Raw genomic sequence first — 27,941 nt, 5'->3', positions numbered from 1 at the left:
TCCTAATGTATGATAATTCCATGCTCACAGTCATGGGTAGAAAGTAATATTGAATTTTCCAAAGGATACATGAATTCCGAGCCTTGTGTAGTTTATAGGGTGAATCCTTAGACATAGCTGTTACCACAGATGTTATCATAGTTAACTACTTTTGTTTTTGTTTTTGTTCTTGTTTTTGTTTTTTTTTTTTGTTTTGTTTTTTTGTTTTGGGTGACAAGAGACCCTGACAAGAGACAGGGTCTCTTGTCACCCAAGCTAGAGTGCAATAGCACGGTCATGGCTCACTTCAGACTCAAATTCCTGGCTCAAGTGATCCTCCCACCTCAGTCTCCCGAGTAGCTGGGATTACAGGCGTGAACCGCTGTGCCCGGCTCAGTGTACTACTATTGGTTAAATTGGAGAGGGAAACAGTCCTAGAACAAGAATTTTACAGAAATAGTAAAGAAAGAATTAAGGAGCTCGTGGTTATCCGGGTAGCTAGGAGTCATATTGTAGAGAAAGACTTTATTTATATGGACCCTGAAAACAATTTGACTTCTGAAGCACTTGATCATGGACATAAGGGAGAGGAAAATAAAAAATTCGTGGAAGTCAACTTTAGTCAGATTGCAACATTTTTTGGCATAAAAAACTCAAGCATGGCAGCTCATGCCTATAATCCCAGCATTTTGGGAGGCTGAGGACGGCAGATCATTTGAGGTCAGGAGTTCGAGACCAGCTTTTCCAATATGGTGAAACCTCATCTCTATTAAAAATACAAAAATTAGCCAGACATGGTCACTTGTAGTCCTAGCTACTCAGGAGGCTGAGGCAGGAGAATCATCTGAACCTGGGAGGCAGAGGTTGCAGTGAGCTGAGATCCTGTCACTACACTTCAGTCTGGGCAAAACAAACAAATTCAACAACAAATAAATAACTCAGGCAGTCCTGTTTGTTCTTAGAAAATGTTAACATTAAGCTCATCCTCATTAACCATGGTAACAACAGAGTTTTGTATTTGAGTGGTGCCTTTGAATTGAAAGCACTTGGGTATGTGTTATCCAGTCCTCCTCCTGCCTGAGAGATAGAAGTATCCACTCTTCCTTTTTGGATGAGGTAATATAGAGAGGTCGAATTACTTTCCTATTTGTGAGGGGCCTGTGTCCACCTGAAAGCCACTTTTTTTTTTTTTTTTTTGAGACGGAGTCTCGCTCTGTCCCCCAGGCTGGAGTGCAGTGGCCAGATCTCAGCTCACTGCAAGCTCTGCCTCCTGGGTTTACGCCATTCTCCTGCCTCAGCCTCCCAAGTAGCTGGGACTACAAGCACCCGCCACCACGCCCAGCTAGTTTTTTTGTATTTTTTTTTAGTAGAGACGGGGTTTCACGGTGTTCGCCAGGATGGTCTCGATCTCCTGACCTCGTGATCCGCCCGTCTCGGCCTCCCAAAGTGCTGGGATTACAGGCTTGAGCCACCACACCCGGCCTGAATTACTTTCCTAAGGACAGCTAGTAAGTGGTAGAACTGAACTCTTTATATTTTATTTTATTTTAATTAATTTTTTGAGACAGGGTTTCACTCTGTCATCCAGGCTGGAGTGCAGTGGCGTGATCATGGCTCACTGCAGCCTCAATTTCCTGGATTCCAGCAATCCTCCTACCCCAGCTCCTCCCCCAGGTATCTGGGACCACAGGTGTGTGCCACTATGCCTGGCTAATTTTTGTATTTTTGGTAGAGGTGAGGTTTTGCCATGTTATCCAGGCTAGTCTTTAACTCCTAAGCTCAAGTAATCCACCTGCTTTGGCCCCCCAAAGTGTTGGGATTACAGGCGTGAGCCACCAAATTAATTAATTTGTTTATTATTATTTTTAAAGATGAGGCCTTGCTCTGTTGCCTAGGCTGGAGCTGGAGTGTAGTGGTGTTACCATGGTTCACTGCAGCCTTGAAAGTCCTGGGCTCAAGCCATCTTCCTACCACAGCCTCCTGAGTAGCTGAGACTATGGGCACAAGCCACCATGCCTGGTAGCTTTTAAATATAAAATGTTGAGGGTGGATGGTTGTTGAACTTGTAAACTATCTTTGGTTTTCTAAGTGTACAAATATGTGGTTTAAAATGTAAGATGAATAATCTAAAATTTTATTTAATACTGCAACCAAACAAAAAAGATATTTTTAGGATTGAAAATAATTGGCTGTCAAGATTCAAAAATTTTTCTTTCTTTTTTTTTTAAAGTTACCATTGTGTAGGTTTTATGTGAAATACTTAGTTTTATCTGTGTGAAGCAGCCTGAGAGCCAGAGACCTTGTTTCTTTCTTGTTAACGGAATTCCCCTTGACGTCACTTCCCATGCCATAATACTAGTTGGCATTCTGCACATTTTTTTTGGGTGAGTCGGGTGTTGGGTTTATTGTTGGGAAATGGTTAATAATGTTGTTGGTGTTGACTGAGCTTCAAAATGAATGTGACATTGGTTCTTAGCAAAAATTTCCTCTATGTACAGCACACATACTTCCTTCCCATTTAAACAAATTACACAAGTTATGCATGTTCATCACCGTAGACCTTTTCTCACATATGTATCTTAAATTTTGAAACAGCCTTAAGCTCGCAGTGCAAAGAACGGTTTCCCCCTGAGCCATTTGAGGATAAGTTGCCGATAAGTTCCATCACTCGAATACTTGATCATGTATTTCCTACAAACAAGAACATCCTCCTCCATAACCACAAGAACAGTCATCACAACCAGGAAGTTAACACTGAGACATTCCTACTGTCCAGTCCTAAAGTCCTGTTGCTGTTTTGCCAGTTGATCCAGCAATGGCCTTTGTAGAAAAATATCTAATCAGAACCTTGGGTCATAACCGGTTGTCTCTTCAGTTTCTTAATACAGAAGAGTTTTCAGTCCTTTTTGACTTTCATGACCTTGACACTCTTGAGGATTGCAGGCCAGTCATTTTGTGGAATGTTCCTTGATTTGGATTTGTCTGATGTTTCCTCATGATTAGATTCAGGTTTTGCATCTTGGTAGGAATATCACAGAAGAGCCAGATTATATCTTTTTGGAAGATTAGTTTTACATTTTATTTTCTGTTTCCTTAGAGCGTTTCCCAAAGTGTATTCTGCGGAACTAGCACCTACTGTGTTCTCAACACCGTGCCACCTATAGAAGGTAGGATTTGAAAAAGCTTTTGACTTACAGGAAGGGGTGGGCTTGGCAGTGACAGTAATTATCGTCTAGTGCAGTGGAAACAGCCTTCAGCCCGGACTCAGAAGACCTGGGTTCTGCACTTAACTGCTGTGTGATCTTAGATGAGTTACTTAATCCTTCTGGGGTAGCAAAAAGAATGCTCTCCTCATAAAGTTTCTGTGGAGATTAAAAAAGGCAAAAGATTTAATCACACGGAGAACTCAAAGCACTTTACAAATGTTTGATACTAATACAACACTTCTATAATTCTAGTGTCCAATACCAGGTGACTTAGAGTAGGAGCAGTGTGGTATCGTGGGAAAAGCCACAGGTCATGTTTGAATCCCAGTTGAGCCACTCAGTAGCTGTGGATCTTGGGCAAATTAATCTGAGCCTCACATTCCTCCTCTGTAAAATGGGAGTAATTAAGCCCTTGTGTTTTATTGTGAGGATTAAATGAAAGAGTGCAATGTAAGATCCTTTCTGGGTGCCTGATACACAGTAGAGTCCCACAAATGTTTACTCCCTAATAGATAATGGAGAAGAGATTTACTTAATCACATGTACTTCCAGTTGGAATTGAATGAAGTAGAGGAGGAGAGAATGTCCCAGTGATGGCTTACAGGGCTTCTGTGCCCTCACTTTATTTGTCCCCTCCTACATATTTTTAGATTGAAAATGTAAATGTAGATAAACAGTGAGAAGTTTATTGAACCTGAGTTATGATTTGACCTAAACCTGGACCCAAGATTTTGTAATACGATCAGTAGGAAAAAGGTAAATCTGGGCTACCTAAAAATAGAAGCGGTAAGATTTGATCATCACACAACTCTAAGAACTGGAAGGGGATTGTTAAATAGCAAAACTAATTATATTTTTCTACTTAAAAAGCTGTTAGTTTCTGTTTCTTTAACCTTTTACAAATCTTTTGGAGAATTACTACTAGGTTTAATTCACTTTGGAGACTTTGGAAAAGAATAGTACAAAATCAGATCAATGTTTGGCACATAGTGCTTAATTAATATGTATTTTGGATATATGGTGATTTGAAGGTCTTAGGTTAGTAATGGCAGTATTTGCTGCTGTGAGCATTATGCTGACTTGAATATAACAATGTATGTTTATGTTTTCCTCAGTCAGTTCCTATCCTACTAATTAAATCTAAGCACATAATAATTAGAGCTAAACAAAAAATTGTAGAGCTTCCTTTTGATTTTACTACTCCATGTTGTTGATCAAAGATATTCCCAATAAGATTTAGCAATTTGATGCACTGTTTGGTCTAGAGTTTGAAAGATTAATCGTAATCAACTTGGTTGAATAACAGTGTTCTTTAGTATTCATAGAACCAACATTATTTTTTATTATGAATCAAAGTAAAATGAATGCATCATTTCTAGGTTAGTTAATATAGTTATAATTTACCTTGGCAGAAGTCACAGAATTTTCAAAGGAAAAGGTCAAATACATTTCTTTGGATTTAAGAAAGATTTGTAAAGTAAAGGATTTGGCAATGTGAATCTCATTTTTTTGAAACAAAACATGAAAACAATAATTCTGCTTTTTGCCTAAGTGAATGAACCTTTTTTTTCATTTTGGGAGGTTTTAGTTATGTTATACTACACCTTGTAGGTTGACTAGAAAGGATGGTTCATTCTCTAGAATTACAGCTGTCAGCCAAGCAAATCATCTGTCAGTTTCAAGAGCCTCACTAGTTATTTTTTTATTGTGAAGTACGTTAGAAAATTATTTTGTAAAGTCTAATATCATACACGTATATTTTGTTAGATAGTGATAATGAAATGTTTTACTGTCATTTGGTTGACACTCCCACTTTTCAGTGTCAAAGTTTAACTGTTTGTTTTCAATACTGAATGATGCAGTTGAAACCAGTATATGCCTTAATTTTACTGTTCACTCAAGATACTATTATTAGGATTTAAAAACTGGCACATGTATTTAGTTATTTTATCATTTTTAGTTATCCCCAAAAGACTAAAAAGTAGGTTTTGATTTAAAAACAGATTTTTATGCAGTATAGCCATGTAAACAGTTCTTTTCCAGTGTAAAATCAAGGTTTCTCTTTATCCCACTTCACCTGTAGAAACACTGAAATTTTAAAATAATGAGTTTTAATATTTTGCCTATTTGAAATTCTAGTAATTCTTTTCTCAGTATTAAACTTGGAATCCTTATAATGTAGTGGGAAAACTTATCCATTGTTATGTTTCTTGAAAACATCCAGTTTATATTCAGCATGAACCTAAAATTCTGGAAATGGTACACTTTAAAAACGGATTAAGGGGAACCCATTGGCCAGTCATATTCCTTTTCCTTTTGACTCTGTGGCCATACCTCCATGTAAAGTGTAATGTTTAGAAACTAGATTGAGAGAGTGCTTACACAGCCCTGCCCCTTTGCTCTTTGGTCACATTTACCACTGCCTGATTTGGTATCAGAGTGGAAGACTGAAGCCTTTTCTATAGCAGTTAATTGTGCTGTTGAGAAGAGTACCTTTATTACATAAGCACCACACCATACACACACTCTTTATATACTGCACAGTAACTGGGTTCCTCAAAGAGGCTAAAAGAACAGAAAATTAACATCAGATTGTGATCACAAACAAAGAAGCTGGGGTTTGATATTCCGCTCGTAAGTGTTCAGAACTGTACTTCAAGCTGATAGCTTTCTCAGAGATATGACTGTTCATATACAATTCAGAGCAAGCCCATCCATTGAGCAACTAGTATAGTGCCGTTTTCATAAAAGGTACCTGTAAATGTTGAATATTTGAATTGAGTATAGATTTTAGAATTTCACCTCTACTTTCAGAATTGTACATATCATGGGGGATTTTAAAAAATGGGAATAAAACTACTTTAGGGGAAGAGAGAAGGGAGGTAGAGGCTCATGTGATTTGGTATTCTCTGCTTTAAAGTTTTATGGCCCATGGTACCTCCCTGGGGAGGATGAAGTGCAGGGAGCATGCATAAGCACATAAAATTACCAAGGTTTTATAGTGTGTAATTAATACAGAACTTTCTATGAACTTTCTTTTAGTTGAACAGTTTCCTTTTGGTTTCACAGGAAGATTTTAGAAAAGTTTAATCTTATTTTCCTATTAAATTAAAATTCAAGATTCTTAAAAGCAGTCAGTTTTTAGGTTTTTAAAGTTTTTATACTGCTTATAGAAATAGAGGACGGGTATTATAATTCAATTGGTTATGTAGTTCATGGACCAAAAAAGATTTAGTACGCTAAAACTCTCTTAAGTTCATCTCTATAAAATCTTTCTATATGATGTAGTAAATTTTTTAGACTTTATTTCTATGCCCAATATTTTCCTTTTAAGATCTTTTCCTTGAGAAGAAATGTGTTAATCAGATGAAAAATGTTTGGAGAGGATTTTGTGACCTTAGAAAATATTTTTTATTCTTTGATGTTTTTCACCTGTTCAAAAAAATAGACTGTACTAAACAAAGCTATAGTAAATAACTGGAAAAAGATATTGTTGTATTTCACTTTTAAGATCATTAAGCAATGCCTGTATACTTATGTAAGGTTGCTTAATTGTAAGGCATGTTAAGTTATTTAGTGACAGTAAATTTTATGGGGATTTGTGTCTGGAGAAGATTTAGAGATAATTTAATCTTGTTGCTTTGGGAAAACTGAAACTGTTAAGTAACTTACCCAAGGTCACACAATTAGAAAGTAGCAGAACTGGGCCAGATCTTGGACTCTTGACTCTGAGTTCAGTGTTATAAAACCTTACTATATCAGGAAAAGTTGTTTCGACTGTGACTTACTGGAGCAAATTAAGTCTTTCATGTTTTAATGTGTTGCTCCTTAGTACGTAGTTATGTGTACCCTTTGTATATTGGGGATCTTATTTAGCATAAAAAGCCTGGAATGAATAATTTGTAACTTTGACCTAAATGTGCCAAAGCTTGCGAGAAATTTTGAGCCAGGCAAAGGAACTTTGTTATAGGAGTGAAAAAATAAGTGATACGTAAGCAAATAAATGGGTGAAATCAATGTTATATAAAAGAAATGATCTCTTCTAGAAAGCATCAGGTAGACTGATTATTAGGTACTCAGACATACTATCCAGTCTGAAAGTAATTATTTTTTCTCTAACTCATTTAGAAGAGTTACATTTTGATGAAATACATTAATTATGTAGATATGTATATGTAAATCAAGTTAATTAAAATGATTTTTTTATGTTCAGACCTAGAAAGGCCAGCTTCTGTATTACCTGAGTAGCTAACTGCAGGCTTAAATCCCTTATATTTATAAGATTAGTGATTTGCTTTTGAAAGGATAAATCTCATTTATATTCTAGAGGATGAAGTAGTATTTATGAACAAAATAGTCATATATTACTATAATTCTTCTTACCTAAGAAACTTAACATTTTTTCAACTGCTTAATAAAAGATTTTTGGGTTTTGTGAGGTTAATTTTATAATTTTTATGTGCTTCATCGAAACATGGAGAAAGAACCTTTAAAAATAACTCTTGGTTATGGGCAGCTGCTGGGATTTTCTCTGTTCACTCACATGTCATGGAGCACAAGCCTGATCCTATTTTAAAACCTCTTGACCAGATTCCTGCTGCCATCTATCTGATAAATGCGTAAATGAGTGTTATTAACTAAGAGGAATAGTGGGGCCTCTAATGCTCTTGGTCTCACATTGACTAAACTGAGCTGCTATTTCTGACTTTGCCAGTGTACTTTAAAGGTGATTTTATCTATTATTTTCTCTAAATTTATTGTTTTCTTCTTTATAGATGATCATGGGAACAGCAATAGTAGTCATGTAAAAATCTTTTTACCGAAAAAGCTGCTTGAATGTCTGCCGAAATGTTCAAGTTTACCAAAAGAGAGGCACCGTTGGAACACTAATGAGGTAGATAAGTTTCTTTTTCTAAGGGTATAATTATTTTAAGGGCACATTTTTTAGGTTGTTTCACATAGTCCTACTTTATATTAGCTTTAAATTTAAATACTGATCTAGGAAATTGTAAATGAGATTATTTAATCTGGATTTGACAGAAACCAACCAACATGTTTTTTGATCTGTTTCTGATCTGCTTGGCTTGCATTGAAAGATATAAAATGTGCACGTTGACTTAACTAAAGTAGCATGAGTTTCTGTCTGTTTTCTTGCATTTTAGTGTCTTGCATTTAGTGGTTAACCCTGCCTGCATGCCAGTTAAACATTAGTTCTTATGTCTTCATGAATTAATAAGTATACAGTCCCAGTGTTCCACAGAATGTGTAGTGTCTTGACAATGTGAATTTCTGTAGAGTTGGAAAGGGCAGGCTTCGTATGAGTGAAACAGCTTTTCTTCCTTTCTAATGAAGAAAGTTTGCTTAATGCTAAGAATTTTTATTAAGACTGAAGGCTGTACAGTAGATTATGTATTTGGTATCCAATTAGAAAGTAGATTTATGAAGTAGAATGAAAAAAGTTCATCATCTTGGATGATGTTTCCTTTTTTGGTAATTTTTAATCTAGGAGTCTTTCTGTTAGGCGTGGATTGCTTTGTCATCTTTTTTATTTTGAAATCTGAATATTTCAATTTAAGGTAATACCCGTTTAGTGTGGTGATGAGAATTGGGTATACATCTGTCAGTTTGGGAGTTATATTCCTTTAATTCAAATACTGGGGTTGCTGGTTTTGTCAAGTTGGTGTAAATCCATTTGTGTGCCTGGCTCAACGTTGGTGTCCAAGTTAAAGCAAATGTAGCGCCCTACCCTTATTGGACACTCAGTTCTGTTAAAAGACACAGGAAGAAAATAATGCTGCCTGTTGAACCTTATTTTTTAAAGATTCTTTGGCGCTAACTACTTCCTAGTTCAGAATGCTTTTGTTTTCCATTGTGGGAGGTTATGTGGATAAAAGTCTCTTTCCTTATCACAGGTTAGATTGAAATACTCACTGGAACCTTCCAGCTTTGTTACCTTGTCTCAACTGATTGTAAAATTCTTTGAAGGTTTCTATGTTTTGATCATTTGCATAAATTATATTTTCCCCTCAGACAGAATGTTTTTGCTTTGACAAACGTTTGCTAGTTTAGAGGCCTGCTGTTTAACCAGTTAGTTATTTATTTACTATTTCAGACATTTTTAGACATGAAAATGAAGTAGATATGCTGAAAAGTAGTCTTAATCATAGATTGTTACTCTTTCAGCAAAATAGTATCATATAATTTGGAAGCCATTTAATAAGTTGGAACTTGATTATGAATTATTTAAAAACTCAATGTATTTCTTAGTATTCCCTGAAACATAGATTTGATACCAAATTATTATACACATTAGTTCTAGTTTATTTATAAATGTAACCCAACCCATAGTAAGTATGTATTTTTCAATATTATATTTCTTGTGGAATTGGCAGCTTATTTATTTAATTTTTTCCCATGGAGCTGTGTCTTGTGGCAGTTTATTTTAATTATGATTTGACATTCTATTTGAAACCAGAAATTGCTTAGTGAATTAAAATCAGTGGCCTGAAGAGTCTTACAAAGCTGGATGTAGCAGTGTTGGGAATTTAGTTGGTAGATTATTTCAATCAGTGGCTTCAAAACTTTTTGAAACTTTTCACGTAACCCTTCAACTTTCACGTATTTATTTACTTCTAAATTATTTACATTTTGCACCTTACTAGTATATTAGATACATTTTAAAGCATCCAATAAAGAATTTTTATAGAGGATGAGATTAAAAGAAAAAATGAGAAGTTGTTCCTTATTTTCTTTCTGGACCTCAGTCCCCATACTCCCTTGGAGGCCAGAGGCTGCTATAGTTCAGATTACAGAGAGGAAAATGCATCCCTTTCTCTGACTGGTGAAATGCAACATTGAGGATTTAGATTGGAAAACGTGGATTGTTTTGCGTCAGCTATCACTCATGCTGAAATCTAGGTAGAGGAGCGTATGTTCTGAAGGGTGGAGGCAGCAGGAGGTGGCACAGCTGATGGGTGAAGCCATGCAGCACCCTTTCCCTTGGGATGGGCTGTTCTTTCAGTTAATTGTCAGCTCAGCTGACAAAAGCTCCTACGAGGGAACTGAATTTACGGGTTGACTCATTTCTCTGTAAAGGACCTTGACTTTTTTCTTGTTTTATTTTTTGGCTTTGGAAAAATAGAGGAATATTAAGTGTGACAGCAGAAGACTTACGCTACGAATAGTTAATTCTGCAGAATGTTATGTGGCTGTGATAACCTGCCTTTTTTTTTTTTTAAACTGACTTGGATAATAGGAGGAATAAAACAATCAGTGCTGTTATTAAAGCACGTCTTTGATCTAGCTGAGTATTGGCATTTTCTTACATTTTTCAACCTGCCATCCTTCATGTTGACACAAAAACCTGAAAGAAACGTAGTTCAGTGGACTTGTTTCTCATTGGGGCTTTGTGGTCCCATGTAATGCTAAATCATATTTAGTCAAAATTGCCTGTGAAATCCCTTGACTTGCTCATAAAGTAAAGTTTAGTCAGACTGCCCTTATTAAGAGCCCGTTTTCCTTCCAGAGTTGGAGTAGATTTCTGTGTTTTGGTTGAGGACCACATGAAGTAGTCGGCTTGTATTTACAAGCTGTGTTGTACAAAAACTCTATTTCTTAGATCCCACTTAAGGGGCTCACACTGGAAGAGGCGTGTGGGAATGCGCACAGTTGAGAGCACAGTAGATTTGTGTTTTCCATCTCACTCCCTGTACAGCATATGTTCACAAAGTAAGACTGGTGGCTGGAGTTGCCTGTATGAAATGTCAACTGTCATCTTTCTCTGTTTTCCATGTTCGTGCGTGCTTGCTGTCTCTCTCTGCTGGATGTGTACAGTTGAATTTCTGGGTATAATGTGACTCCTCTATATTGATAAGGAATTTCTTTACTCAGACCTAGGTTTAAATATTTGTGATTGTTTGAGAAAACCTTTTATACTGTGTGTGTTGTGAGAGGTGCTCATTCCATCCTTTTTTTTTTTTTTTTTTGAGATGGAATCTTGCTCTTTCACCAGGCTGGAGTGCAGTGGTGTGATCTTGGCTCACTGCAGCCTCCGCCTTCCGGGTTCAAGCAGTTCTCTTGCCTCAGCCTCCCAAGTAGCTGGGACTACAGGTGCACGCCACCATACCCAGCTAATTTTTGTATTTTTAGTAGAGACAGGGTTTTACCACGTTGGCTAGGATGGTCTCCATCTCTTGACCTCAGGATCCGCCCGCCTCGGCCTCCCAGAGTGCTGGGATTACAGGTGAGAGCCACCGCGCCTGGCCCCATCCTACCATTTATTGAGCACCTGTTCTTTACTAGTGCCTGGGTACTTTATATAATTATTTGTAAGCTTTAGTATTGTAAGGCGGGTAACATTTCCTTTTAGAGATGAGAGAGTGTAGGTAGAAAGTAGTTATTTTAGGCGGGGTGCTGTGGCTCAAGCCTGTAATCCCAGCACATTGGGAGGCCGAGACTGGCAGATCACGAGGTCAGGAGATCGAGACCATCCTGGCTAACACGGTGAAATCCCATCTCTACTAAAAAATACAAAAAACTAGCCGGACGAGGTGGTGGGCGCCTGTAGTCCCAGCTATTCGGGAGGCTGAGGCAGGAGAATGGCGTAAATCTGGGAGGCAGAGCTTGCAGTGAGCTGAGATCCAGCCACTGCACTCCAGCCTGGACGACAGAGCAAGACTCCGTCTCAAAAAAAAAAAAAAAAAAAAAAGTAGTTATTTTTTGGTCAAGAGGGCATACTGGATAGAGCCTGTCTTGGAGCTTAATTTCTTCTATGTTGCTTGTTAATTCTTAGGAGCTTTCATTCTATAGTTTACTGTCGAGGCTTTTAATCAAAGGCCTGCAAACCTAAACTACAGCAAGTCTATTCTGTAATGTAGTTTTTTTTTTTTTTTTTTTTTTTGAGACAGAATCTCACTCTGTTGCCCAGGCTGGAATGCAGTGGTGTGATCTCAGCTCCCTGCAACCTCCACCCCTTAGGTTCAAGTGATTCTTGTGCCTTAGCCTCCTGAGTGGCTGGGATTACAGGCATGTGCCACCACACCTGGCTAATTTTTGTATTTTATAATTTTGTAGAGATGGGGTTTCACCATGTTGGCCAGGCTGGTCTTGAACTCCGGACCTCAGGTGATCTACTCGCTTCAGCCTTCCGAAGTGCTGGGATTACAGGTGTGAGCCACCGTGCCTGGCCTGTAATGTAGTTTTGAATTAAAAAGAGTTAATATAGGCTTAGTATTGTGGGTTCATATGCAAATGTTTGGTGAAGCTGAAAGACACTAAAAGGAAGACTCTAAGAAGGTAAGAGAGATCTTTGGACCTACTTAAGCTACTTTTAACCTTTTGTAACCCGTTGGAATACCTAAAATCCTCTCCCTACTTGGATGTTATTTGCAGTTGCAGAATAAATTAAATGTTATATCTAAAACCAAATCCATTTTAGATTATGCTCTCTCAGCCACAAACACTGTTCCTCAGGCTGTAAAGATGACACAGGGAGTGAAGGCGATGATGGCTGCACTAATTATGGAAGCTAGCATGCATTGAACATCTTTTGTATGCTAGGCACTAGTAAGTCCTTTACAGGAATCATCGCATTTAATCTTTCAGTTAATCCTATGAGATAGATTATTTGTCTTCATCTTATAGATGAGGAAACCGAAGCCATGGGTATGTTAACTAATGTACCCAGAGTCAGAGCCGGGAAGTGGGGGACGGTGGAGTTCAGCCCCTGCAGCCTGACTTTTAGAGTCCCATAATCCCTCGTTTTGTCCCACAGAGCAATATCAAGTTGGCTTTTCCAAGATCTTGTAGCTATTTAGTGACTTCTGATCCTTTCGTTTTATATAATTGTTTGGCTTCTTCATCTGATTTTAAAATGTTGTAACAAAGTTAATATATTTTTGCATTATGATTTTTAAAAAAGTGGCAGACACTCATTTCTTAGGAAAGTAGTTTTGATTCCTTTTTTTAAAAAACTTTTCTCCTACGTGTATTTTGATAGTTTCGATTCTTAATGACTGTTAGTATGTGGACTATGGATAATGAAAAAACTGTATTAAAAATAGAAATTTTGTACCTGTGTGTAACTTGAGCATTAGGCCTGACTTTTATATTCAGGGCAGGGGAGAAAGAATGTATTAAACACAGAGCACATTCATTAAAGAACCAACTCTTGTTTCATAATCAGTTTGGTGTTCACATCTTCATCAGGTGAACTGCTATAAGGTTTCTGCATTTTAAGTTAGTATTTTTAAGGCCTAGAGCCAGAAATAATTATGCTAACGCAACTGTCTGAATTCACAAATGACTATTTCATAATTACGTGTATTAGTACTCTATATATGTTGTCCAGACTGAAAATTCTTTTGTTTAGTCATTAATTAGCTGTTTGACTTAAAATATAACTACTGCATTCCCTAGTCTCTGGATCTAGATTTCACTTGGCATTCTTCCAAAACCAAACTAATGCAGCACCGTGAACCTTTTATAATGAAAATGTTCTCCCTAAATATTTTCAGATCACTTTTATGTGTTACTATTTTTGTACTAATGTTCTTTTTTTGTTTTTCCTGTAATAGACAGTTTCTCTAGAGTAAGCAAACAAAATAGAATTCTAGTTTGTGCTGATCCTTAAAGAAAGTTTCATCAGATGTTTTTATTTGGTGGTAGCTTTAGAGTGTCATATTAAATGCATTTTTTAATGGTAAAATGTCTATATAGAGAGCAGTATAGGTTGATACATTCTAAGCCACATCGAAGAGTCTGCAGGAGAAAAAACAAAACTTGAATAATAATTATAATGCTTTTTATAGGAGGAAACTAACTTTAAAAATCGTGAGTACTTTTCCCCGCAACTTTTTATATTTAGGTAAGAGAAATGGACTTTAAGGATGTAAGAATTATTAAATGATATTTTATTTCAACTATTTTTAACATCAAACCACCTTACCTTTTTTTTTTTTTTTTTTTTTTTTGAGACAGGGTCTCACTGTCATCCAGGCTGGAGTGCAGTGACACAATCTTGGCTCAACCTCCACCTCCTGGGCTCAAGCAATCCTCCCACGTGAGCCTCTTGAGTAGCTGGGACTATAGGTGCTCACCACCACGGACCTGGCTAAATTTTTGTAGAGACAGGGTTTCACCATGTTGCCAAGGCTGGTCCAAATAACTGAACTCAAGCAATCTGCCTGCCTTGGTCCTTCAAAGGCTGGGATTACAGGCGTGAGTCACTGTGCCTGGCTACCTTACCTTTTAAAAAATTTGTTTAATCATTTTTTTGGTGTTGGTACATAATCTTGAGTGTTTTTTGTGTTTCTGATTTTTTTTCCTTTGTGTAACTTAGTGAGTGTTAGGTTTAGTGCTGTAATTTTTCAGTGATTGGTTTTTCTAGTGTATTTATATGTTATCTCTTTGAAATATAGACACACATTTTTGGGGGATCATTTAGGACTCTTCAGACTTCCCAAACATGAGCTAAGCTGAAAAACACCAGTACTCTAATCATAAAGGCAGGTGAGATATTTCAATTTTGATGACTTGGAAAGTCAGTTAACCTTTAGGTACAGCTTGGTTTTGTTTAGCTTTTGGCAGGGCTAGTGGTTTGAACGGTCCCAGATTATTTTGTTCCAGGCAGGGCTTTTCTGATTAAATTGCAAAAATGAAAATGCAGATATAAACAACACAGAGAGCCAAGTTTTAAGAGTGACATTATTTAATTTTTGAACACAGTATATGGTAGGAAGTTTCAAATTAAATGTGATACTTGTATAGCAGTTGGGTTAAATATAGTTCCTCTGTTTGCTTTGCTAGTATGAAGTGAGATACATGATACTGAAATCCAGGTATGCACAAGCCTGGGGATCAGACAGCCTGTGTCAAATGTGCAGTGCCTCAGCAGCAGCAGCAACACTCCTTGGGATATATTGAAAAGCTGGGGCGGAATGTCCTCCCACATAGGTGAGGGGAGACAGGTGAAGGCAGGTTTGACACTGAGGAATAGTAAGAGAAGTAAATTGCACCCTCAGAGTACAGCAATATTTATAACATTTGAATAAAATGTTAAAGAACATTTTCTTTTAAGGAAGAAATTCCTGTGGGTCTTCCTCAGTTTCAATCTAAACTAGTTTTATTATACTATTACTTCACTGTGTGGCACTTACCTGGCCATAGTCAGTGTTCAATAAATATTTGTTGGATGAATTAATTACGTAAAAACACAAAAAACTCAGTATAAAATTAATTATTGGAGTTCTTATGCAAATATAAAACTCAGATATATGCATTACATAAAAAGAAATTACAAAACTAATGAAGTTTTATATTAACAGGGTTAAATGCAATAGATGATGTTTTGCCAAAACTAAATTGTCTCTTGCAACATGAGTATCATACTGACTGTTCTCAAGAAGGTTCTTTTGAATTTGGCATGCTGTACTATCTTGTGTCCTGCAATTATTTTACACTGAGAAGCTGTTTTTTACACATTACACATTTGTATAAGTCTGTCATTAGGCCTTGGTACAAATACATCATTTAGTTTTAAATTCACTTCTGGTTTTTCTCATTAGCCCAAGAAAAATTTAAATGACACTACTGGGTACTAGGGAAAATGTAACCACAAATCACAAACTGGAGCAGTGAATTTATGTGTTAGAACATACTTGATTTAGGTGTTACTTTTTCAGATTATACATTCAATTAAGATGCAAAGTTAAAAATTTTTTATGGACTTACAGCCCCCTGATAATACTTCCACAGAGCCTCAATTGAGAAGCACTGCTCTCTTGGAAAGGGTGCAAGAGCTAGTGTCAGAAGCAGATTCAAGTCTTGGCTCTGCCGCTACTCAGCTCAGTGTTGGGTAAGGCACTTAACCTACTTGGCCTCTCTTGGGTCTTAGGTGATGGCGCTTGGTGACCTTTGAAGATTTGTCTTTGAAGATTATTGTTGATTTTGAAGGTTTTCTTTGGGAGTGTTGGACTTTCCAGGGAGGCTTGGGTCCAGCTTCGGAGTTTATTTGATTCTTTTTTTTTTTTTTTTTTTTTTGCTGTTAATCATCTTTTTACTTACTTTTAAGTTGTACAATTCAGTAGTTGTTTGTTTTTTATTTATTTTTTAGTTTTAATTTAATTTAATTTAATTTTATTTTAAAAACCAGAACATTTGCTGCATGACGAATTGTTGAAAGTCTTAAGCTGATCGAGATGCTCCAACAGCTGTGCTCGTAGGCTTAGGTGTTGTTCCCTCGTGGAATCCATGCCTGAATCTGTGGTGTACAATTTTTAGGTGCCTCGTTTGGCTGGTCCTGGTGGCATTTCGTCTTTTAGCCTTGGCACTCCAGTTATACGTCCTCCTGCGCTTGGCGGGATAGCCACATTTGCCACAGGTCAACTTCTGAAGGTGGTAGGCCTTCACGCCACAGCGGTGGCACAGCGCGTGTGTCCTATTGCAACACTTTCCAAAGGGTCATCTTGCTTCTGCGGCTGAGACCAGAGAGACCTTTTTCATTTTTTTTTGAGGCAGAGTCTCGCTCTGTTGCCCTGGCTGGAGTGTAGTGGCGCAGTCATAACTCAGCGCAGCCTTAACCTTCCAGGCTCAAGCTATGCCCCCACCTCAGCTTCCTGAGTAGCTGGGTCTATAGGCGTGTGCCACGCCCAACTAATTTATACATTGTTTTTGGAGACAGTCTCTCGCTCGCCATGTTGCCCAGGCTGGGCTTGAACTCCCGGACTCAAGCAATCTTCCTGCCTCAGCCTCCCAAAGTGCTGGGATTATGGGTGGGAGCTCCTGCCCATGCTCGGCCAATTCAGGAGTTTTTAATATATCCACAAAGTTGTGTAGCCATCGCCACTACCTAAGTTGAGAACATTTTTTATCACCCCTGCAGCCTTCTGGACTGAGTGGAGTCAGCACGCTCAGGGGTTGGCAGCATCTTTTCAGGGGGCTCGAGGTTCTTCTTTGGTATCTTTTCCAAGTTTCTATACCTGTCTAGTACTGAAGCTGGAATTTGGGAGATTGACCTTTTGTCCAAGTCATAACTTAATATGCTATTTCCTGAAACTGCTTTTAAGAAATGTTAAGGTGCAAATGAGGATCCAGTTTGGGCCCACATTTTTCTAAGCTGGAGTGGAGTTTTTAGTTGCACTTGAGACTCTATACTGTGCAGATAGTTTATTGATGGAGTTGCCTGAGAATAAAAATAACCCAACTCTTCAGTAGTGGGTGGGAGACTTTGGGTGATGGTGATTTCCGTAAAGGAGAAGCTGAGCCTGGTTGGAAGGAAAAAGGAAGAACATACGGAGAGGTTGGCATTCTTTAGCTGAGTGGATTCAGGCTTGAGCTGGAGTCAGAATCACCTGGGACGCTTGTTCAAACACAGATTGCTGGACCCCATCCCCAGAGTTTCTGCTCTAGTAGGTCCTGGGTGGGGCCTGAGAATGTGCATTTCTAACAAGTGCCCAGGTGAAAGCCCACTTAGAGGAAGAATCTCAGCCTCCTGGAAGTGTGTTCTAATTAACTTTACTGGACTGTAGGCTCAGCTTTGCTATCCCCATACCACTCATGCATGTTTTGGTGTGCTTTGGCTACATAGGTTACAGTTGAGCTTTCTGTAGCTTTTTTCTTATGTCTTTAGTAAGCACCTAAAAGTTGTGGAATGCATAGGTTTTATTTTTGGCATTTATCTGAAGTATCTGTTCATGTCTTGACATATAGGAAGCTCTTTTAAATTTTGGGTGGCAGTGGAGAGGACATATAGAAGCATATTCTAATTTTTCAATGTTTTTTGAAAAGGTAGCATGAACAATATTCCCCCCACTCATTCTTCTTCGTATCCATTTGGCTCAAGTAGCTGAAAACAACAGAATCCTAAAGCTGAGTGTCACAATCTACCTGCCTACCTGCCTGTCTACCTACCTACCTGCCTACCCAGCTACCTGCCTACCCACCTTCAAGTCTTTTAAAATACTGCCTACCACAGGTTTCTGATGATAAATTCTGTTATCTTGGTAATTATGAAGTTCTTTTGAAGGTTTTAAAAGAAGTTCCTAAAAAATAACCTAAGTTTTATAGTATTAGTGCTTTTAGAAAGCTGGAAAAGCAAGTGAAGAAACAACAAAAAGAAATCCTTTCTAGATGGATGAGAAACCACAGATGGGTTGGGGTGAATGCAGTGAAATAGAAATGTGTGTTCAGGAGAGTGTTTTCTCTGTAAGGAAGAATATTACGGGCAGGCTATGTGGCTTTCGCGAGGTCTTCTTACAAGCTTCTGTGGTAGTGTTCACTGGTCTGGCGAAGCGGGTGGACTTGAAAAAATTGTAAAATGGCGAGAACCTGGAATTTACATTTGGGGAGAAAGGAAACTGGGAGGCCCTTCAGCTCTGGAGAATTGGATAAGGTGAAGCAGTGTCCACGTGTGTGTGTACGTGTGTGCATGTGCACGTGCGTGCATGCATGTGCACTCATCCAGGTGGGGCGTCTGTGGTAGCACTGAGGTAGATTCTGAGTCAAGCTTCATTTGGCCCTGAGTTCTTTTTATTGTGACTCAAAAGGAGTTCATGGGGAAATAAAGGCTCCCGTGTGCAAGAAAAAAGGAAGCAGAAAAGTCACTTGACCTAGGCTAGAAAGGGCAGCCACCCTAGTCTATAGTCAGAAGAGAAGCAGCTTTTCAGAGGGGCTGAGACAGGTAATGCTGGTCCCAGGCCAAGCCTCTTGAGGAAGGAGAACAACATTCCGAAATTCTGTGTGTAGCTCATACCCTGAAGGAGTTGCCTTTTAAGATCACAGTGTGTTGCCCTGTAGGAAGAGTCAGAAGGTCAAGGATAAGGCTCTGAGGTTCCCACCCTTCTAGTGCTTTGTGTTGGGGAGTGGAGGCTGTCCAGAGAAGCTGGCCAAGGGGAGGCTCCCCCTGGGAAGATGGGGATCTTTTTTAGGAGGTGCTGCAAAGGGACACTTTTTCAGAGACAAGGGGAAAACACTTGCGTATATTTACTTCTTTAAAAGTTAAGAAAGTTAAAAGAATGGGAAAATGCCATCTGCTTCCCATTTCTGCGAAAGGGTACATTAAAATAGCTTGAAATTAAGCAGAATCTATAAAATTAACGTCTGAGTATAGTCATTTCCCATTTTTCCTGACACATCTTTCAGCTGTGTAGCAACAGATCCGCATTCCTGGTGTCAGAAGACAGTTGTTAATGTGCTAGTTAAAATTTTATTTTATTTTTGTACTGCTGAGCAAAATTTAGACTTAACTCTGTTTTATTTAAGAAGCATTTTTGTTAAATGCTTTAATTATTATTAATCAAAATTTTTTGTATTTAAGCAATTTTCAACAATCTATTCCTCAAGCAATTCAGAGAACCTGCTGTGTGGTGATTATGTATTTTTTATTTCATAAATGAGGGTAGTGAGGCATAAGTGTTTTGGAATTAGCATTTGTCATCATCTAATATACTGTGCAAATTACATCTTTTCACTGTGTATTGTCTGGCTGCCACTGCTAGACTCTTAAGTTCCAGGTGGACAGGAATCTTATGCCAGGTGGACATGGCATACATGTGTGTATGGCAGGCACTGTTCTAAGTATATACAGTAGTCCCTGGCGTGTCCAGGGACTGTTCATTGAATGAATGAATAAAGACGTCTATCAACAAATATCATTTAGTCTAGTGTTAAGTGGGTTGCTAATACCCTGTTCCTGAATTAAACAGTCTGGCTTGGAGATAGTCACTGATAGCACCAAGCAGATCTGTGGGAGCTACCCCAGAAAAGCTTGTGATGCAGAGTAGAAGACCAAATTGGTGCTCCCTGCGTGCGAACGAATTCCCACAACTATGGAAGGAAGGACTGTGGCAGACATGCTTGATTCTTCATCTCAGACTCATCAGTCAGGGAAGTCACTCCTGTCTAAGGAATGAGTGAGGGTAAGGCAGGAAGCCAGCATGTCCCCTGTGAAGGAACTATTTCCAGGTAGAAGCATGAAGCCCAGGAAAGGCAATTTATACAGCACATCACCAATAGGGAGATGGCCAAACCGCTCCGAACTCTACCATCTGAAGTCAACAGTTTCCAATTATGTATCTTCAGATTTTTTCTTTCAGATATGTGTATCTACAGATATTTCTCTGTGCCAGTATGGGTGTTTTTTCTAAATTTATTAACCCAGAATAGTTTTACTATACGCATAGTTTTATAACCTGGCTTTTCTCTTAATATGTTGTATATATGTTAGGCCTTTTTTGACAGTGATCCACAGCATCATGTTTGTTTCTTGATTGACTGAGACAGATTCTTTCTCTGTCACCCAGGCTGGAGTGCAGTGGTGCGATCATAGTTCACTGCAACTTCAAATTCCTGGGCCCAAGAGATCCTCCTGCCTCAACCTCCTGAATGGCTAGGACTACAGGCATGGGACACCATGCCTGAGAACGTTTTTTATTTTTTGTAGAGACAGGATCTTGCTGTCTTGCCCACGCTGGTCTTGAATTCCTGGCCTCAAATGATCCTCCTGCCTCAGCCTCCCAAAGTGCTGGGATTACAGGAGTGAGCCACTGTGCTCGGCCAACATTGTGTTTATTGACTTTATTAATATTCCATTTAATTTTGGCTGGGTACGGTGGGTCACACCTGTAATCCCAGCACTTTGGGAGGCTGAGGCCAGAGGATCACAAGGTCAGGAGATCGAGACCATCCTGGCTAACATGGTGAAACCCTGTCTCTACTAAAAATACTATAAATTAGCCGAGCATGGTGGCATGCGCCTGTAATCCCAGTTACTCGGGAGGCTGAGGCAGGAGAATCACTTGCACCCGGGAGGCAGAGGTTGCAGTGAACCAGGATTGCGCCACTGCACTCCAGCCTGGGCAACAGAGTGAGACTCCATCTCAAAAATAAACAAACAAACCAAAAAAAATTCCATTTAATTTAATGCCATCATTTATGCATTCAGCAATATTTTTGAGGGCCTACTATGTGCCAGGCACTAGTTGGAGTTGCTGAGGGTATTAAGATGAGGTTCCAGTTCTCATGGAGCTTATAGTTTAAAGGGAAAACAATACAAAAGTAAACAAGTAGGTGAGAATTTCAGAGAGTGCTAAGAACAAAGTAGAGCAGGGTACTGAGGTGTGAGCACATTAGTAGATTCTGTAGGAAAGGACTTCCTTAGAAACTTACATTTGAGCTGAGAACTGAATGATAAAGGAAGGCCAGCTGCTTAGGGATCTGGGGGAGGAATATTCTAGGCCAAGGTAATAGCCTGTACGAAGGCCCTGAGGCAGGAATGTGCTTGCTTTGAGGAAATGTGAAAAAAACATGGAGCAGTGTAGGGATCTGACAGATGAGCTGGGTGAGGTAGATAGGGGCTAGATCTTGTTGTGCCAAGTAGACATAAAGAGTTGAGATTTTGGGTCAGGAGCAGTGGCTCACGCCCGTAATCCCAGTACTTTGGGAGGCTGAGGTGGGCAGATCACCTGAGGTCAGGAGTTCAAGACCAGCCTGACCAACATGGTGAAACCCCATCTCTACTAAAAATGCAAAATTAGCTGGATGTAGTGGCACATGCCTGTAATCCCAACTACTCAGAGACTGAGGCAGGAGAATTACTTGAACCCAGGAGGCAGAGGTTGCAGTGAGCCAAGACTGCACCACTGCACTCCAGCCTGGGCAACAAGAGCGAAACTCCGTCTCAAAAAAAAAAAAAAAAACAAAACAGTTGAGATTTTGTTTTAAAGGCAACACGAAGTTATTGGAGGATGAGCTATTAGGCAGTGAGCAACATAATACAGAGCTTTATGTTCAAAGGCTTTCTTTGGCTACTGTGTGGCAGGCAGTCAGGGGAAGCAGAGAGACCAGTTAAGAGTCTGTTGCAGTAACTGATGATCTTGGTGAGAAATGACAGTGGGGTGGAGGGAGTGAGAAGTGGATGTATTTCAGAGGTGGAGCTGTCAGAATTCATGGGATTGGATGTGGGGGTAAAGGAAAGGAGAAATTTTGTGGCCTCAGCTACTGCGTTGATGTTGGGGCTCTTCATTGAGACAAGAAAGTGGAGATCAAGAATGTTCTTCTGGGATGTCCTGGTTGTGAGATGTCTGTTAGACACTGGAGTGTTGATGTTGAATAGGTAGCTGTCCAGAAGTCTGGGGAGGAGTCCTGTCTGGAGATAAAAATTGGAGAGCCGTCAATGCATGGGTGACGTTTAAAGCCGTAGACTAGGTGAGATCACCCGGGATGCAGAAGATAGATGGAGAAAGGGAGAGACTAAGCCTCGAGCAGTGCAGGAGGAGCCAGCACAGGAGGCTGCAGGGGAGCCAGGGAGGCAGTGCTGAGGCAGGCAGGTGTGAGGTGGAAGCCGGGAGAAGGACATGTTTTAAGGAGGGTGCGTCACTTTTATGTTTGCTACTGTAACTAGTTATCACAAATTTAGTGGCTTAAAACAACACAAATTTCTTAACTGTTCTGTAGGTCAGTCATCTGACATGGGTCTCACTGGGCTGCTGTCAGGGTGCCAGCAGGGCCATGTTCTTTATGGAGGCCCTAGGGAGGAATCTGTTTCTTTGTCTGTTCCACTTCTAGAGTCTGCTTAATATTCCTTGGCTTGTGGCCCCCTCCTCCATCCTTGATGCCAGCAACATAGAGTCTTTGTGACCCTGCTTTCTTCTCATTCACTCACTCTGACCTATTCTGCCTCTTTTTTCCACTTTTAAGGACCCTTTTAATTATGCCGAGTCCACCTGGATAATCCAGGATAATTTTCCTATTTTAAGCCCAGCTGATTAGCAACCTAAATTCTATCTGCAGCCTTAATTCCCCTTTGCCTTGTAATGTTATTTATTTACAGGTTCTGGGGATTAGGATGTGTATATCTTTGGGGTTCCTGTCCTTCCTTTCACAGAGGGTATCACAAAGGTTACTGGGAATTTGCGTAAAATGAGGACGGAGAAGTCATTGTTGGATTTGGTCAACTGATTAGTAACGTCAATAGGTGGTTCCAGTGGAGTGGTAGTGCGGTGGCCCAATGGGAGTGAGTTGAAGAGCCAGAGAGGTGAGGACGTGGGGGCTACACATCTTAATGATTCTTGGTGGCAGTTTTGCTGTGAAGGAAAGTAAATAGTGGCAAGGAAAAGCACGGAGGACAGCTCTGAGAGGATGAAATGGGAGATGGAATGTGGAGCAGAGGTTCAGGGATGACTCCTGGAAGGAAGGGGCGCATTAGTGTAGTGTTTGCTGGAATACATTAACTGGATGAAGAACCTGGAGTGAAACCAACATAGAGATGGGGACATATGAAAGTGGAATTCACAGGATTATTTTTAATAGAGCAGCGGAAGGTACTGATGACTCCTATTGCTTGCACCTGGGTCAGTGGACAGGATCCTTGTCAGCGGCCACTACAGGGCCCACAACCCCATCTCAGATGCTGTCATTTCATGGGTGGTTGGCCAAATCTTTTAAGTCAGTGTAGAACCTCTGCCCTTTCTTCCTGGGGAGCCTGGATCAGTCATGATCTTGCCCAGACTCAGCGCCATAGTAGGTGGGCATCTCCTTTCCTCTCCTGCCCCCCAGCCACTTCCCTTGCACTTCTCCTCTTCTCTCCTCACCCACTAAATTGTAGTCCTGCCTCCATTTCTTTCTTTACTTTGTTACGTTTTAATAACATTTATTCACTCCACAACATGCTCACAGAAGTAGAAGACCAAGTTAGTGCAGACCAATTCATTCCTGGACTCAGTGGCTCTCAAGTGGGGGAGGTGCTGGTCTTAAAGCGTATTTAGAAACAAGTGGGCATCATAGTGAGTGTAAAAACTCCCCTTCTGCGAGGCTCAGAAGAGCAGGCCTCCTCCTGCTCCTAGTCCACTCAGTGCTCCTTCTTCATATTGGTGGTTCGCAGCCCTGCTGCATGTTAGACTCACTGGGACAGATTTGTAAACATATCACGGCCTGGGCCCCACCACAGACTAATTCAACTGGAGTCTCAGGGATAGGGCCCAAGCTGAGGATTTTAAAAAGCTCCCTAGGAGATTCTGAAGTACAGCCAGGGCTAAGAACTACAGCCTTAAATCTACTGTTGACTGCTTTCAAAAGAAGTCTTCACTGTGATTAAACAAATTGTGGTTAAAAGTAAGCAAAAGGGCCAGGCGCGGTGGCTCACACCTGTAAATCCCAGCACTTTGGGAGGCCGAGGCAGGTGGATCACCTGAGGTCAGGAGTTCAAGACCAGTCTGGCTAACATGGTGAAACCACATCTCTACTAAAAGTACAAGAAAATTAGCTGGGCATGGTGGTGCATGCCTGTAATCCCGGCTACTTGGGAGGCCAAGGCAGGAGAATTGCTGGAACCTGGGAGGTAGAGGTTGCAGTGAGCCAAGATTGTGCCATTGCACTCCAGCCTGGGCCACAAGAGCAAGTCTCCATCCCCCCCCCCCCAAAAAAAAAAAAAAAGAAGCAAGAGGAAATCTGGAGGGGAACATTTGTAATAGGCAAGTGGTCATTATTAAATGTACAGTTACATTATTAAAATGTAGATCATTTGAATCAACTGACACATCTGAATTTGGATTAAAACTCCTAAGCAGTGTATAATACTCAAAGCTTGGTATCTGGTAGGGCACAGTTTGTTCATTTCTGTTTTTCATGTTGCGTTCTTTAAACTTTTTTCCTTTCTGAATAGCCTGATATAATGAAGCAGCTATTTGTAACACGTGGGAATTATTTTTTCTTCTTTTCCTCCCATAGTCTGTCTCCATCTTTTAGCTGCTGTTCTTTCACACCTTAAGGTTCTTAGATATCCATTCCATTCCCTACCCAGTCTTGGAACACTGTGAGATGAGCATTCCTGATAAGTGGTCATCCAGTTTGGAAAGACACGGTATTTTACAAGGTGATCAGTTTCTGAGGAATTTCAGTTAGAAAACTTTGTGTTTTTGGTTTGGTCAGAGAAAGATCCAGAAAAGTGATCAAGAGGTTAGCTCAATCCTGATATAGGGAGTTCTCAGAGTAGGGATTGGCTATTAATGGTCTCTTATAATTTTTTCCTTGAGGATAGTTTTATTAGTATGAGAGTAACTTAACCATTCTCATTGTATATTTCCAGACTTTTTTTTTGAGATGGATCCTTGCTCTGTCACCCAGGCTGGAGTGCAGTGGCATGATCTCTGCTTCCTGCAACCTCCGCCTCCTGGGTTCAAGCAATTCTCCCGCCTCAGTCTGCCAGGTAGTTGGGATTACAGGCACCCACCACCATGCCCTGCTAATTTTTGTATTTTTATTAGAGAAGGGGTTTCACCATGTTGGCCAGGCTGCTCTCAAAGTCCTGATCTCAGGTGATCCACCTGCCTCAGCTTCCCAAAGTGCTGGGATTATAGGCGTGAGCTACCGCGCCTGGCCCCAAACTTTTTTATACTTCTCTATGACATTGACATGCTCCCACAACAGCTTCAGTGTAAGTTTTTTTTTTTGAGACGGAGTCTCACTCTGTCGCCCAGGCTGGAGTACAGTGGCCGAATCTCAGCTCACTGCAAGCTCCGCCTCCCGGGTTTATGCCATTCTCCTGCCTCAGCCTCCCGAGTAGCTAGGACTACAGGCGCCCGCCACCTTGCCCGGCTAGTTTTTTATATTTTTTAGTAGAGACGGGGTTTCACCGTGTTAGCCAGGATGGTCTTGATCTCCTGACCTCGTGATCCGCCCGTCTTGGCCTCCCAAAGTGCTGGGATTACAGGCTTGAGCCACCGCACCCGGCCCAAGTGTAAGTTTAAAAATACTTCATGATGGTTAATCTCACTTTGCTTTCTAACTTTACAAAATAATTGTTTTCCTCCTACTCTATTTCCTGATTTACAGTTTTCTTACTGTTTGTTTTTTTCATACTATTGATCTGTACCATTGAATTGCTTGTGATTTTCTGTAAATTGAGGCCAGTCTTAGGTTTTAGGCCTATACTGTCTTACTTTTGCATGAGATTGCTTTGGAAATAAAATGTAATCTTTAGTTAGGTTAACTTGTTTAGTTTTTAGTTCTTTAATTTTTGAAATGAGTCAGAAATGTTCTACATATGTGACATGATATGTATGTGATGTATATATGTATATGCATGTTATATGTATATGAGTAACATGTTATATGTATGTGCACATTCCGTGTATATGGGTAAGCATTAGATGTGGCTGTAAGAGCACTGTAAGAATTGTACTCTTACACTGGTGTGCACAATTTAGTGTATAACACTTAGGGTTAGTGTCTAACACTTAGGGTTTAGTATATAACTTAGGCTTGCTGGATCTGGCAGCCTCTCCTGTTCAGTGAACCTGCAGTGCCTTCAAGTTAGTTACACTTACTTTTTCTATGATGGTTTGGAGAATTTAATGAATTAATGTACCTTTAGCACCTGATACACCTATAGCATCTAATAGGATGCATTGCACGACGTTAGTTCACTTGCCCCATGTTGATATGTGTAGTAAATAGATACTAAGGCACAAAAAGCAGTAACAATAAAGGAAAAGTTCGATACACTAGTTTTCATTGATATGTGTAGTAAATAGATACTAAATAAGGCACAAAAAGCAGTAACAATAAAGGAAAAGTTCGATACACTAGATTTCATTAAAAGAACTATTTATCTAAAGACACCGTTAAGTGAATGAAAAGTCAACTCATAGAGTGAGACTGATCAACACAAGCTTATATTCAGACTATTTTAAGAATTTCTACAAATCAATGAGAAGAAGACAGACAACCCAATAGAAGAATGAGTAAAAGACTCAAACTGGCACTTCACAGGTCAGTAAACTTAGGGAAAGGTGCCCTACCTCACTGGTCATCAGAGTGTATTCCATAGTTAGATGCCCTCATACATCTGCATGGCCAAATTAAAAAAGACACCATCAGGTGTCAGCAAGAAACAGAGCAGGCAGAACTTTCATGTACTGCTCATGGAAATCTACGTTAGTTTAACCACTTTGGGAAGCTAGAATTATCTATGAGAGTAGAAGATTTGCACACCATAAAGCCCAGCAGTTCTACTCCTTGTGTATATTCTCAACAGACTGTACAGCTGTGAAAACTAATGAATTGATGAATATTCAAGAAGTGAGTAACTCTCACAGACATAATGTTGAGAGAAGGAAACCAGACACTCAGAATATATATTGTTTGATTCTGTATACGAGTTCAAAACAAAGACAAAATTAATTTATGGTGTTGCAAGTCAGGAGATATAGTTACCTTTAGAGAGTAGGGAGGATATATTAGCAGGGCTTCTGGGGTGTTGGTAATGTTCTTTCTTGATGATAGGTGTGATACACATGCACACATACACACAAATATACTTACACTTTGTGCTCTCTCCTGTTTGTATATAATATTTTAATAAAAAGTAAACTGAAATGGGGCTGGGCACAGTGGCTTGTGCCAGTAATCCCAGCACTTTGGGAGGCTGAGGCAGGCAGATTGCTGGAGCCCAGGAGTTCAAGACCAGCCTGGGCAACATGACAAAACCCTATCTCTACAAAAAAAATGCAAAAATTAGTCCGGTGTAAAGGTGCGTCCCTGTAGTCCCAGCTACGTGGGAGGCTGAGGTGGGAGAATTGCTTGGGCCTGGAATGTGGAGGTTGTGGTGAACTGAGACTGTGCCACTGCACTCCAGCTTGGATGACAGAGTGAGAGAGACCCTGTGTCCAAAAAAAAAAAAAAAAAAAGTTTACTGAAATGGTTTATGGTATAAAATAGATTATTGAACAGCAGTGAGAAATGAGCAAAATACAGCTGCATGCA

General features: G+C 39.8%; 2 protein-coding genes and 1 long non-coding RNA gene across 17 annotated transcripts in view; 2 read left to right on the top strand and 1 right to left on the bottom strand.

Moving 5' to 3' along the window:
* CAMTA1 (calmodulin binding transcription activator 1) overlaps window positions 1-27,941 on the top strand; it is a 973,269-nt gene that overhangs the window by 33,374 nt on the left and 911,954 nt on the right. For 11 of the 15 annotated variants that reach the window (XR_003725282.2, XR_003725281.2, XM_077976328.1 and 8 more), the window contains exons 2-3: window positions 3,077-3,146; window positions 7,961-8,079. Coding sequence is in view for 13 of the 15 variants with exons in the window: in XM_077976328.1 (XP_077832454.1) it covers window positions 3,077-3,146; window positions 7,961-8,079 (189 nt within the window). In the remaining 2 variants the exon portion in view is untranslated. The remainder of the gene's footprint in view (window positions 1-3,076; window positions 3,147-7,960; window positions 8,080-27,941) is intronic. The other 4 variants (XM_028840340.2, XM_077976312.1, XM_028840326.2 and 1 more) reach the window with 1 other exon arrangement.
* Window positions 14,132-16,640, bottom strand: LOC114678388 (large ribosomal subunit protein eL37-like; the record flags this gene model as incomplete). Its single annotated transcript, XM_077989225.1, has 1 exon — window positions 14,132-16,640. A coding segment is annotated over one exon (273 nt), but the record flags the coding sequence as incomplete, so codon positions are not given.
* LOC144336797 (uncharacterized) lies at window positions 22,995-27,865 on the top strand. The gene is made up of 3 exons (XR_013409114.1): window positions 22,995-23,078; window positions 25,874-27,401; window positions 27,592-27,865. It is a non-coding gene; the product is annotated as an uncharacterized LOC144336797 (long non-coding RNA).

This window comes from Macaca mulatta, chromosome 1 (assembly GCF_049350105.2).
Source record: "Macaca mulatta isolate MMU2019108-1 chromosome 1, T2T-MMU8v2.0, whole genome shotgun sequence".
Taxonomy (NCBI): Eukaryota; Metazoa; Chordata; class Mammalia; order Primates; family Cercopithecidae; genus Macaca; species Macaca mulatta.
Note: the sequence above shows the minus strand (reverse complement) of the source record. Positions and strands in the feature narration are given on the sequence as shown.